This window comes from Bufo bufo, chromosome 9 (assembly GCF_905171765.1).
Source record: "Bufo bufo chromosome 9, aBufBuf1.1, whole genome shotgun sequence".
Taxonomy (NCBI): Eukaryota; Metazoa; Chordata; class Amphibia; order Anura; family Bufonidae; genus Bufo; species Bufo bufo.
This window is the reverse complement of record NC_053397.1, coordinates 175,194,996-175,209,466: the sequence shown is the minus strand read 5'-3', so window position 1 is coordinate 175,209,466 and position 14,471 is coordinate 175,194,996. Positions and strand designations below refer to the sequence as shown.

Sequence of the window (14,471 nt, the reverse complement as noted above, 5' to 3'; positions counted from 1 at the left end):
TATCGATGTAGCAGTGAGTTTAGCAGTAGAGAGTCATATGCCACCGCTGCCTGTTCTTTTACATAAGACGGCAGTTAAACCAACTAAATTACCTAAACAGATTCAGCTCAGCTACATCGGTCTACAGACAGTTTATAGTTTACACAGTACCGGTGATATATACACTATATTTCATGCATAGGGTGTTATACAACTTAGCTATGGATGGTGTAGGTAGTCTTGTGTGTCTTTGCAGAGTCGTCTTGTAAACTGTGTACAACCTTGTGTCCTGTGAGGTTTGTATAAAGGTGACGGAAAATATTTGATGTAGTGGTGAATTATTACACAGTATGGTATATATACGTCTGGGGCATTGGCAGCAGACACTGGTCCCTGTGCGGTCCCCTGTGTATGTCGTGTGCAGGACTGTACATGCAGTGTTGGGGTCTATATACAAGTATACTGTATTACCAGCTGTCCAGTTCAAGCTCCAGCAGAGACTGGGTCCTCTCCGAATTACACTGCAGACACCACATGGCTCAGTGCGGGGACAGTACAAGGTGACAGTGTCACATCACCCCAGCTGGGACCCCAACATCCTGTGTCCCCCCTGACCCTCTCCTTGCTGCTACTGCAGTGATCCGGAAGAATCAGCAGAGAGGTCCACCCTTCCAGTCCAGGGGAGGATGGGGGGATGGCTGGAAAGCTGGGAATGGGGGGGAGAGGGGGAGGAGGGACTCGGGATCAAACTGCTTTCATTTGCTGCCCATTGCTGGTGCTTGTGTTTTCCTAGCAAAGGAACAGGAAACTGCTAAACCGTACAGAGAGATCAGGGAACAGAGCCATGTATACTGTCCAGACAGGCCGATCAATGCAGCTCTGTTACCCAATGCTTGGAGACCCTTCGCCATGGGTACAACAGCACCTCCCATTCTCCTATCATTTAATGTAGAGAGAGGATTTATCAATATGTCATAGACAGAAAACTGCTGTAAGAAAATTCCGAAACTGGCCACTGATGGACTTAGGGCACTTTCACACTTGCGGCAGAGGATTCTGCAATCCAGACGCAAACGGATGGCATTTGTCAGACGGATCCGGATGTGGATCCTTCTCACAAATGCATTGAAATACCGGATCCGTCTCTCCGGTGTCATCAAGGAAAACGGATCCGGTATTAATTTTCTTTTGCATTTTTAAAGGTCTGCGCATGCGCAGACCAGAAAGCCGGATCCATTTTTCCGGAACACCTAATGCCAGATCCGGCAAGTGATCAGTATGTTTGTCCGGAGAGAAAACCGTAGCATGCTGCGGTATTATCTCTGTCCTAAAAAAAGTCAAAACGACTGAACTGAAGACATCCTGATGCATCCTGAACGGATTTCTCTCTATTCAGAATGCATTAGGATAAAAAACTGATCAGTTATTTTCCGGTATTGAGCCCCTAGGACGGAACTCGATACCGGAAAACTTTAAAGCAAGTGTGAAGGTACCCTAAGAAGTAGAATGTATGTCCTACTACAGCTGATATAGAGTGTGCGCTATTTCAGAACTTCTAGAACAGGGATTGGCAACCTTCGGCACTCAAGCTGCTGTGAAACTACAACTCCCAGCATGTACAATTGCTCTTGTAACTCCCATAGAAGTGAAAAGAGGATTCTGGGAGATGTAGTCTCTGAACAGCTGGAGTGCCGGAGAGTGCTGATCCCTGTTCTAGAAGGATCAGGGGCATTTATTTAGAGCTTTGAGACACTCTTAAGGGTCCATTCACATGTCTGCAAAATGGGGCCGCATCTGTTCCACAATTTTGCAGAACAGGTGCGGACCCATTCATTTTCAATGGGGACAGAATGTGCTGTCCACATCCGCATTTGCGGATCCACACTTCCGTTCTGCAAAAAAATAGAGCATGTCCTATTTTTGTCTGCAATTGTGGACAAGAAAAGGCATTTTCTGTGAGTGCTGGCGACGTGCGGTCCACAAAATGCAGAACGCACATTGCCGGTGTCCGTGTTTTGCATATCCGCAATTTGCAGATACGCAAAACACATACGGACGTCTGAAGGGACCCTAAGGCCGCCTGCCCATGACGCGGGTGAATGCACATAAGATCCGTCTGAATTTCCGTGTGGATTTATGCACGTTTCTGCAGCATATCCGCACCAAAATCCACAATTACTAATTGCTGATTTTGGTGCGGATTAGATGAGATCTCATCCTTCCATTGAAAAGGGTGAAATCTGCAGCTAAAACCGCATACATACCGCAAATATAATTGACATGCTGGAGATATGGAAATCCGTAATGCAGAAAATATCCGAAAAGTGTACAAAAGATTTGTGTAATCTCATACAGTTTGGTGGTACTGTACCACAATGCGTTTTTTTTTTTTGTGTGGGAATCCTCACGGAAAAAAACTTATTCGACAACATGTGCAGGGGCCTAAAGGATGTGGATTACATGTGGTATTTAGTGCGGAAAAAACGCAGCATAATACATTACAAGAAAAGTGTAAGAAAAGACAAATCTCATGCACATTTTACTTTTTCTCTCAGGTGCAGAAATTGACCTGTTTAAAAATCTGCAGCATGTCAATTGTTTGTGCGAATTCCGCCTTCTGTAGAGTGGTTTTCCCCATTGACTTCAATGGGGTTGTTAACAAACAGAAAATCCACACTATGCACACTGGACACCATGAGAAGGCGGAAGACATTGGTGTAGGAAAGCAGAACATGCTGTACTGATGAAGCAGAGATCAGGGAAGCAGAGCACAATGGGCGAGGAGGCTGTGGCATGTCCCTCTGGCTGCAGAGCACAATGGGCGAGGAGGCTGTGGCATGTCCCTCTGGCTGCAGAGCACAATGGGCGAGGAGGCTGTGGCATGTCCCTCTGGCTGCAGAGCACAATGGGCGAGGAGGCTGTGGCATGTCCCTCTGGCTGCAGAGCACAATGGGCGAGGAGGCTGTGGCATGTCCCTCTGGCTGCAGAGCACATTACAAATATATCAAGACATAGCAGAGAAAGTAAACCCAGGTGCAGCTTTTGGGCGTTCCCACCATCACATACCATGACTGTCCTCCTATAGGGTGGAGTCGCCCCTTCAGGTAACAGGTTCTGGTCCGACTGCAACCTCTGCAATCTCTTTAGCTATGCCATTGAAGTCAGAGAAGAAGATGAGCTGCAGGCAGCATGTTACACTGACAGCATCGGGAGAGCACGCTACATGTTTGTAAAGCATGTTACACTGACAGCACCGGGAGAGCACGCTACATGTTTGTAAAGCATGTTACACTGACAGCACCGGGAGAGCTCGCTACATGCTAGTAAAGCATGTTACACTGAAAGCTCCGGGAGAGCGCTCTACATGCTAGTAAAGCATGTTACACTGACAGCACCGGGAAAGCGCGCTACATGCTAGTAAAGCATGTTACACTGACAGCACCGGGAGAGCTCGCTACATGCTAGTAAAGCATGTTACACTGACAGCACCGGGAGAGCTCGCTACATGCTAGTAAAGCATATTACACTGACAGCACCGGGAGAGCGCACTACATGCTAGTAAAGCATGTTACACTGACAGCACCGGGAGAGCGCGCTACATGCTAGTAAAGCATGTTACACTGACAGCACCGGGAGAGCGCGCTACATGTTTGTAAAGCATGTTACACTGACAGCACTGGGAGAGCTCGCTACATGCTAGTAAAGCATGTTACACTGACAGCACTGGGAGAGCTCGCTACATGCTGGTAAAGCATGTTACACTGACAGCACCGGGAGAGCGCGCTACATGCTAGTAAAGCATGTTACACTGACAGCACTGGGAGAGCTCGCTACATGCTAGTAAAGCATGTTACACTGACAGTACTGGAAGAGCGCGCTACGTGCTAGTAAAGCATTGGGTGCACCGGGATAGCAGAGCATGTCTTATGGAAGAGCACAGTGTTGCACATGACAATGCCAAATTATAGAGGAGCAGAGGGAGCAGAATGGTGTAATGGATATAAAAGTGTATTATTGGCACTCCCCACTAATTGAAGGGGGTGTCTAGGACTAGAAAACATAGCTGCTTTCTTCCAAAAACAGCACCACACCTGTCCTCAGGTGGTGTGTAGTATTACAGCTCAGCCCCACTCACTTCAATGGAGATGATCTGCAATACCAGGCACAACCTGTGGACAGGGTGGAGCTGTTTTCAGAATAAAGCGGCCATTAATTTCTAATCCTGGACAACCCCTACTGATAAAATATTATCTATGCTAGTTAAGATTCTTACAATAAGAATTTAGCCTGAGAATTATTTTTTTTTTACGAAAATGTCTTTGCTCAAACCTTTAGACTACTACAACTAATGGGGGACAATGGGGGAGGCGGTAGTCTGAAACCATCCCAAGGGACTCTATGGAGCAGACGGAGAGAGAGGCAGGCAGCTGGGACGTCTAGGTCCTTATGTTGGCACACCTGTAGTCAAGGCACTAAGGTGGGCAACTGTTGCTAAAGGTCCTTTTACATGGACCGATTATCTGTCATATGATCGGGGAAGAGTCTTGGGTCTCATCGTTTGGGCCCCACTGAAGAGGGGTCCTGTGTCTCACCGTGTGAATGGAGGAGTATGCGCACTACCACTCCAATTATCTCTCAGACTGCTGAAGAGAAGCAGACCACAGTGCTTGGCAATCTCCGGCAGTTCCATAGAGGTGAATGGAGTGGCAGTGCCCATACTTGACCCCCGCTTCTTTACATATACAGGGAGACACAGGACCCCCTTTATTGTGATCAGCAGGGGTCCCACCGATCATACACTCAGCCCCTATACTGCGGACAGGGGATACTTTGGAAACTTGGCACAATCCCTTTAGAGACAGATCATAATGTTCCAAATTCATTAAGAGGTGCATTTCAGACTAGCCAGTCTAAATAAATCTGCCCTCGTGCGAGCGTTCATTGCGGAATATTTCCAAAGATAACATTAGAAAGAAAAATTTTGTAGCGGCACATCATAAAGCTCCGCTGTCTGAACAAAAGGAGAAGGATGTGATACAATCACAGATAATATATTATCCTGTCAAATAAGCAGCTTTGAAGGATGAACAGATCAGTCCTATGTCTTCTAACTTTCAATGTCATTGGAAAATAATCAGGTTCCTATGCACTGGAGGCAGAACCAATCCTCGATCTGTAACGAGGGACACTGGCCGGGTGCCAGGAGCTGAAATATTTCAGGGAGAAATCATCAATGGGGCATTGTGAGGAAAGAGATTTTATTTGCCATTTTCTTCTACTGTAGTACTACAAAATAATCCATAGGGAAATTTCCGAAATGCAGTTAAAGGGGTTATCAGTAGGTAGGTCATCAGTATCTGATCGGTCTCTGATCTGATGTAATAGCAGAGGTCTCCTCCACTAGCAAGCAGCAAATCGGGCTTACAGAAGGAGGGGTCTTAAAGGGGTTTTCCCACAAAAAATATTCTACAGTTTTCAAACTAGCAACTGGATCTGAATACTTTTGGAACTGCATGTAATTAAAAATTTTGTATAGCCACTGAGTTATTCAATAAAATGTATCTGCATAGCGCCACCTGCTGTTTGTTTTATTTTCTTTGACCTGCTCACTGAGAAGGCCGCACATGCTCAGTTTCATCCTGCAACTGCCTCCTGAGCTGTGATAGGCAGAGCATGGACACGCCTCTGAGCTGTGATAGGTAGAGCATGGACACGCCCCCTGAGCTGCAGCAGAAAAGACACTTCTCTTCTAGCAGAGCAATGACTGGGGAGATCTCTGGATCCATGTGAGGTACAGGGCTGGTTCTAGCTTTGTTAGAAAAAGGTTGTTGTGTTCTATATGATGCCTGAATTTCATTTTTTTTACATTAGTCATGGGATAACCCATTTAATTTTGTTCTCTATGGGACCCTCGCTCCAGAGTTTACATCCCTAAGTGGCTTTATCATATCACGGGAAATTCACAGTTCATAAACCTGGCCCGGTTAAGCTACATTCACATATACGGCACAAAATACTGCATGCAGCCAGCTGGATTCCCATTGAATCCCATTATAGTCAATGGGGATCCAGCGGCAGTATCTGGCTATGCCAGATATGGTTAACTCCAGTTCCTCTTCCGTAGTTTGTGCCACATATGTGAATGTAGCCTAATACTAATATGTTGCTCTAACCATTCCAGGACCTCCTCTTCTTTTAAGGAGGAGGGGGGGGGGGATATCATGGTTTAAAACAGGTATGCTCAACCTGTGGCCCTCCAGCTGTTGCAAAACTACAACTCCCAGCATGCCCTAATAGGTGTAGGCTGGCCAGGCATGCTGGGAGTTGAGTTTTGCAACAGCTGGAGAGCTACAGGTTGAGAATCCCTGGTTTAAAAAAACATGACTACTTTTTTTCCCAAAACAGCACCACACTTGTCCACAGGTACTGGTACCTGGTACTGCAGCTTAGCCCCATTCACCTTAATGAAGCTGAACTGCAATACCAGAAACAACCTACGGAGAAGAGCGGCACTGTTTCTAATCCTGTACAACCCACTTAATGTGAACCACTATCACTTCACACGTGATCAAATGTGAGAGATCACAGACACATCCAGGAATAATATTCTTTAACAGTCTACAGAAAACCCTGGGGAGATGTTCTCAGTTATAATTAAATAGAACGTAATTAGTAAGGAAAATAATGAGTATCAACATCTTAATTGTTTCATATTTCTGTACAGCTATCGCATCCCTCTCATCTGTCAGTCTTTTACGGCAAGCTTCACCGCACTGTAAAATGAAGATACAATAATTAGAATCAAAGGAAAATGATATTTAAAGGGGTTATCCAGGTAAAGATAATGATTACCTATCCTCAAGATTATCAGATCGGCGGGGGGCTCAAGTCCCGGACGATCAGCTGTTACATGGAGCCACCGCGATCACCGGAGCTCTGGTGAACGCAGCCGCCTCCCGTCATCTGTCCAAGCACAGAGCCGTACATTGCATAGTGGCTGTGCTTGGTATTGCAGTTCAGCCCGATTCACTTCAAAGGGGCTGAGCTGCAACCAGGCCATGTGACCGATGTACAGTGACGTTGCATGACCTAGGAAGAGGCCTCAGCGCTGGCCTCTTCTAACAACTGATCGGCAGGGGTGCCGGGTGTCAGACCCAAGCCGATCTGATATTGATGACCTATCCAGAGGATAGGTCAATATAAATTACCGGACAACCCCAGTAAGGGGCAGAGAGATTGCCAGTAACAAATGCAACCAATGATGTAGCTGCGGTAGTTGATCAGCGCTCGTTTACTTGCTTTAGGGGCCTCCTCTGGGTGATCACTCTTACGATCATTTCTCCATGTAAACATGTCCAGAGAACGATGAACGATAATTTATTAGTTTGTCGTCGATCTCATCTTTTCTGATGACATTCTAATCGTCGTTTGTCGGCAACACTTCCCCTCACATAAACAGGAGGTGTGCTGCCGACAATAATGGAAACTGTATGGGCGGCCGAACAATTGTATGATCATATGTATGGAAAAGGGACGGAAATTTAAAAATATGCATCCATATAAATAGGCGCTGATTGACTTACGGCAATTTATCTGTCCGTGTAAAAGGACCCTTACATTTCCATACATGATCATTCATACATTCATTTTCCCCTTCTTTTTTGTTTCCTTTGCAAGCGGCAGGCCGATGCCCGTTTACATGGGGGGACGCGCTGCCGGCCAACATTGATTTGTTGGTCAACAAAAAAGGTGTGATCAATGACAGACGAGCAAATTATCATTCGTCGATCAATTGCTGGACAAGTCTACACTGGGCAATGATTGTGAACGATCCTCTGGATGAAAGATTATGGGCCCCTAGGCATTCATAGTCTATTTTTTTCTCCATAGTATACCAAATCACAGGTAAGGCCTCATGCACACGACCGTTGTGTTCCGTTCCGCAAAATGGGGTTCCGTTGTTCCGTGATCCGTTTCTGTTTCCGTGTGTCTTCCTTTATTTTTGGAGGATCACCAGACATGAAGGAAAGTTAAAAAAAAGTCAAGTTTGCCATGCAAATGATAGGAAAGAAACGGACGCGGATGACAATCTTGTGTGCCTCTGCGTTTTTTCACGGTCCCATTGACTTGAATGGGTCTGCGAACCGTTTTCCGTGAAAAAAATAGGACAGGTTATATTTTTTTGACGGACTGGAACCACGGATCAGGATGACAAACGGTGCATTAGCCGAGTTTTCAATGGACCCATTGAAAGTCAATGGGTCCGCAGAAAATCACGAAAAACGGAACAACGGACACGGAATAAAACAACGGTCGTGTGCATGAGGCCTAATTTAGACGAGAGCAAGTGATACCAAAAAACACATTCAAGTTTTTTATGCAGTTTCTGCAGCCAAAAAAGTGGATTCAAAAAAGAGAAGTTGTATCTGTCCTTAATACTTTCTCTCCTTTTATGATCCACTCCTGATATTGGCTTTAAAAACTGCAACAAAAAAAACCAAATGTGTGGAAGTACCCTTAGGCCTCATGCACACGGTCGTTGTGCGGCCGTTCCATGCATTGGGGACCGCAATTTTCGGTTCCCAATGCACGGACCCTATCTGTGCAGCAGCCGCGTCGGATCCAGACCCATTCAGCTTAAATGGGTCCGTGATCCGTCCGCACCGTAAAATAATAGAACAAGTTAAATTTTTTTGCGGTGCAGAGGCATGGACAAAAACACCACGGAAGCACGCCGTATGCGGGCCGCAATACGGCAACGGCCGTGTGCATGAGGCCTTAGGGTTCGGCATCTGCATGCAGTTTTGATAGCCAAAACCAGGCGTGAATTCAGAAAAAAGAGGTCCTTTATAATTTATCTCCTTTTATAATCCACTCCTGTTTTTTGGCCTCCAAAACTGCATGCAGAAACCTAACCGTTTGGCCATACCTTTAGGGTTTCTACCACAACTCCTAAGACCAGAGTTTGAAGGACTCTATACTGTGCCTCACATCCAACTGAAAATGGCATTTAGGATCAGAGTTGGCAGGGGGACTTAGTCTGAGCTTTTCAGCGGTGGCTCCATCTTCAAGTATCGCTCGTATTATCTGATTGCCCTGCAGAACAATGTTGTGGAAACAACTTTTGTCTGCTATCTGGTCTGCAGAACAATAACGGAGGCTTACAGATCTCTGCAGCCCTTCAGGTTGCAAGGTATGAAACATTAGGAAGGGAAGTAATAATGCGTAACTTGCAGAACTGTGTATTGTGACTTACTGTGAAAGTAAACTGTGATTTACTGATCAGCAAATACAGGTAAGACTGTACAGAAAACTGTGCTACAAATGCAAAAAATTACAATAAAAAGTAATACTTTTTAGTTCCATATCATCCGATTTTGATCTGCCTCCAGTTATGCCTCCAGGCAGTGCTGTCAGAGTGGAAAATATTTACTATGCAGAAATTTATCCTGTATCCTAGAAATTCCGCTTTTGCTTCTCAGTTGACACTTTATGTGTGAGAAGGCAGCAATATGTCGATGTGCTGGAGTATTAATTCAGGTCTTTACTGGTAATTTAATGGCAAGCGTACTTCTTATCTTATGCAGTACTTTTTATATTAAAGGGGTTGTCCGAGATCATTTAACATCTCTGACAATAGCCCTGCAATAAACTAAAATAATAAATCATCCTAATACTGACTGCTTTCTCTGATCCGGTTCTCCTCCTGCAGCGGTGAGGTGCCGGTATAAAGCATGTGACCTCTGCCGACAATCAATGTCCACAGTGATATACCGCTGAGGACAGTGATTGGGTGAAGTGATCACGTGACACGTTACCGCTGCAGTTTGTAAACAAGCAAGGTCAGGCTACTTTCACACTTGCGTTCAGAACAGATCCGTCTGCATTATAGTTTAAAAAAAATTCTAAGTGTGAAAGTAGTTCAGACGGATCCGTCCAGACTTTACATTGAAAGTCAATGGGGGACGGATCAGTTTGAAAATTGAGCCATATTGTGTCAACTTCAAACTGATCCGTCCCCATTGACTTACATTGTAAGTCTGGACGGATCCGTTTGCTTCCGCACGGCCAGGCGGACACCCAAACGCTGCTTGCAGCATTCAGGTGTCCGCTTGCTGAGCGGAGCGGAGGCTGAACGCTGCCAGACTGATGCATTCTGAGCGGATCCGAATGCATTGGGGCAGTACGGATGCGTTCGGGGCCGCTTGTGAGACCCTTCAAACGGAGCTCACAAGCGGAGCCCCGAACGCTAGTGTGAAAGTAGCCTTCAGGAGGGCAGAACCAGCAATGCAGAGAATGATGCTAGAAAAAAGGGTGAGTATGAGATTTTAATTTTTTTTATTTTACGCTATTGCTAAGCTTGTCTGAAATTTTTAATTATCTCTGACAACCCATTTAATGGGAAATATGTACAAGAGGAAACAGAGACACCAAAATGTAAAATTTTTACATGGGTCGATCACCGGGAACAAATATTCAAGTGTACTGTCATTACTGTCATAAGTTACGGCTGTTTAAACATTCAGCTGAATATCAGCACATCTAAACATCTTAGGGCTCTTTCACACCTGCGTTCTTTTCTTCCGGCATAGAGTTCCGTCGTCGAGGCTCTATGCCGGAAGAATCCTGATCAGTTTTATCCTAATGCATTCTGAATGGAGAGAAATCCGTTCAGGATGCATCAGGATGTCTTCAGTTCCGGAACGGAACGTTTTTTGGCCGGAGAAAATACCGCAGCATGCTGCGCTTTTTGCTCCGGCCAAAAATCCTGAAGACTTGCCGCAAGGCCGGATCCGGAATTAATGCCCATTGAAAGGCATTGATCCGGATCCGGCCTTAAGCTAAACATCGTTTCGGCGCATTGCCGGAGCCGACATTTAGCTTTTTCAGAGTGGTTACCATGGCTGCCGGGACGCTAAAGTCCTGGCAGCCATGGTAAAGTGTAGTGGGGAGCGGGGGAGCAGTATACTTACCGTCCGTGCGGCTCCCGGGGCGCTCCAGAGTGACGTCAGGGCGCCCCAAGCGCATGGATCACGTGATCACATGGATCACGTCATCCATGCGCATGGGGCGCTCTGACGTCATTCTGGAGCGCCCCGGGAGCCGCACGGACGGTAAGTATACCGCTCCCCCGCTCCCCACAACTACTATGGCAACCAGGACTTTAATAGCGTCCTGGGTGCCATAGTAACACTGAACGCATTTTAAAGACGGCTCCGTCTTCAAATGCTTTCAGTACACTTGCGTTTTTCCGGATCCGGCAGGCACCTATGGCAACGGAAGTGCATGCCGGATCCCAACAACGCAAGTGTGAAAGAGGCCTTAGAGATCAGCCGATAAACGAGCAAACACTGATTTGTCGGCTGAACACATCTTTTTAACATAAAAATAATTGTTTGTCGGCAGCACATCTCTCCGTGTAAACAGGGGACATGCTGCTAAAATGATGCAAACTGTATGGGGGAAGAACAATCGTACTAATCATGTTCATCCCCCATAAAGTTTGCGAAAAAAGGCTCTTTAAAGTTTAACCGCCATGTTTTCATCAAAAAATCTATTTTAGCATATGTTACTGCTGCAGCAGCATTATGCATAAAGCAATGTTTAGTTTCTTCACATACCACTGTTTTCCTTGAGTTTTTCCCTTAGTTACGGCTGTTTAAACATTTACAATATGAGGACCTTCTCAAGATGGCTCCTCTGCCAGTTCTCTGAGGCCAAACTGCTTTCCCTCACTTCCCGTACACACTTGCTGTAGCCAGCATCTCCCTGCCAGCCAATCAGATTGGATTACTGAGAGACACGCCTCCTCTAATAAATTAGCAAAAAAATAAATAAATTGACAGTTACCCTTTAAACAAGCACCGATCGGCATCTTATATCGTTGATCAACACATGTTATGCAATGTGATCAGCCCATGTAAAATGTGCCGTTCCACCATATATTATGCATAAGGATCATCTTATCTGAGAAGACTAACCTCATAGAAGACCACTTTTCAATGCAATTTTGGGTGGTAGTCTCTTTGAGGTCTCTATGTACTTATATGTGTATACAGTACATACATTAAATACTCAATACATAGAGAGCCAAGAAGAGTCCAGCTAGTTGAGCTGTTCCAGATGCCGCCCATGACTGTGAATGGTCCACCAGGCACAGGTCAAGCATCAAGGAGAACGCTGCCCCCAGTCGGAAGAGGTGGGACTACTGGCTACAGCATAGTTTGGGACAGATCGCTTGGTGGGATCCAGAGGACGAGCTCTGTGTAATTTTTCATTAATAAAATGTGAATATCTATGAGAGAAGATGCTGATTATCAGTGTCTGCAGATAATGGTGAACAGATGGCTGCGTTCTCCTAAAGGCTCCAAACACGCTATATAATATCTTTCTGGTGGAGGATATACCATGTGCCATATACAATCCTATGTCACAATGGAGATGGGTATTTTACGGTGTGAGCCAACATCATAAAAGTACCTCACCATTGTGATCTGTAGTTACTGGTGCAAGGAATTACCACCACACACAATGCTGAAAAGAACTGGAGCAATTGCCTCTTCCATAAAAAGAGCACCTGCTGAAACTCAGATAGACCCGACAGATAACTCTCTGCAGGGACACTTGTGCTGGAAGTAATTATTCTCACAGAAAACCTCCATTTCCAATAGATACTAACTCCATATACAGCTTCATGAAGGACCCCCCTCGGCTCCTGTAATCCAGATTTTCAGAAGACAGCGCCGATAATACTAGACGTCTGGAATAAACTGGGATGGAGAGTTTATATGGAAGGCAGAACCTAGCCTTATCACTAGTCCCATTTTCACATATGGTCTTTTTCTGGTGTTTCTGCAGTTTTTTTTTCTTATTAATTATTATTATTCCTTTATAACCAATTATAAAATTCACTACAGACAAAGCATTTTTTTTTGCATTGCATTTGTGAATTTATTAATTTTTTAATCAAAATGCAGCTGTTTTCTCAGGCATTTTTCTCTCTTACATCTCTATGGGAGGTGAAAAACACCAGAACAAATGCCTGTTTAAATAATTATATATTGTAAATTTATATTATTATTATTATTACACCTTTACAATTTTGAAACAAAAAAACACTACAACAAATGCATAAAAAAAATGAAAAAAATAAAATAAAAAACTCTAAATTGTGACAACTCATGCCCAGTACTAGATACCAAGGTCTGCCTGTGAAATGTAAGCATGTACTGGATTCACTGAATATCCCCCTTAACATACTGATTAGATTACACCAAGATACAGCATCCAACAAACCATTAGGAAGAACCTGCGAATGAAGCAATTCAGCGAGGAGGATCCACATACGAGCCACAAAAAATGCCACGGAAACTGAATAAAAATACCTTCTGATCAAGAATCGTGTATTTTTGTATTCAGTTTCCGTGGCGTTTTTTGCGGCTCGTATGCGGATCCATTCACTTCAAGGGGTCCGCATAAAAAAAACGGAATTTAATCCTTGTGCATTCCATTTCCGTATGCCCGCATGGCCGTTCAGACAATAATATGACATGTTCTATTTTTTTGCAGTATTACGGACAAGGATAGGACAGTTCTATTATGGGCCAGACGTTCCGTTCCACAAAATGCGGAATGCACACAGCCGGTATCCGTGTTTTGCGCATCCGCAATTTGCACCAGGCAACAGTCTTGTGCATGAGCCCTAACATATAGACAATAGCATTAGTCATCTATGCCCGACATATCAGTTTAGAGCTGTAGCTACTATGGGCAGTTTGGCGCTGTAGCCCCCTACTTAAGTACCCTGCACAAGGTAAAATGACTTGTTGGTGCCCCCACCCAAAACCATCTCCAGGACACTTGCCCATCAGCCCCTTCCCAGTTTCGTCCCAGTCTTGGCTGGTGTCTCTCACCTGTGCTCCAGTTACAACCGAATCTTCGTTCTGGATTTTTACCACTTTGCTTTACTTAGCGTTGGCATTTGTATGAAGCAGAGTCCATTGTGTGCGTATAATCTGTGCTGTGAGCCGCGGGAATTCCTCACTTCTGCTGACACAATCAGTTTGCTGCCCAGAGTCAACAAGTCACCCAAAAATGCAATCTCTTAATCAAAGCTGCTAGTGGTAGTATTCGGAGGATGGCTGAAATTTTCCTTCGTTTCAAAAGATCAGGGTTTTTGCGGAATAAAAAAAAAAAGGAGAGAGAGAGGGAGAGACGTGCAGTGTACTATATCATGTATTTCCGGCAGGACGGTGAATGAATATCGACTGTTAAACAACCCCGATCAATGTTCTCAGTGTTGCATGAAAACCGCACAGGACAGAAAAAAAATTAATTGGAATAAACCACCGCGGAAAAAGGAGAGAAGTACGAGACCTCATAAGCAACCAGACCCCATAAATAAATTACAATGAAACCCCTTTGAGAAGACCATATTAGATGACATTGAAAACTAGTCTTCTTGAGGTGGTCTTGCCAAAGAAGACTATCAG

General features: G+C 44.9%; 1 protein-coding gene across 7 annotated transcripts in view; it reads right to left on the bottom strand.

Moving 5' to 3' along the window:
• IQSEC1 (IQ motif and Sec7 domain ArfGEF 1) overlaps positions 1 to 14,471 on the bottom strand; it is a 229,475-nt gene that overhangs the window by 109,843 nt on the left and 105,161 nt on the right. Inside the window, exon 1 of one of the 7 annotated variants that reach the window (XM_040406686.1) lies at positions 451 to 640. The exons of 5 other annotated variants lie outside the window; for them this stretch is intronic. In XM_040406686.1, coding sequence (XP_040262620.1) covers positions 451 to 515 — 65 coding nt within the window. In that variant the 5' untranslated portion in view covers positions 516 to 640. Of the gene's footprint in view, positions 1 to 450; positions 641 to 14,471 lie in introns of those variants that run through there. One more of the 7 variants, XM_040406687.1, reaches the window with a different exon arrangement.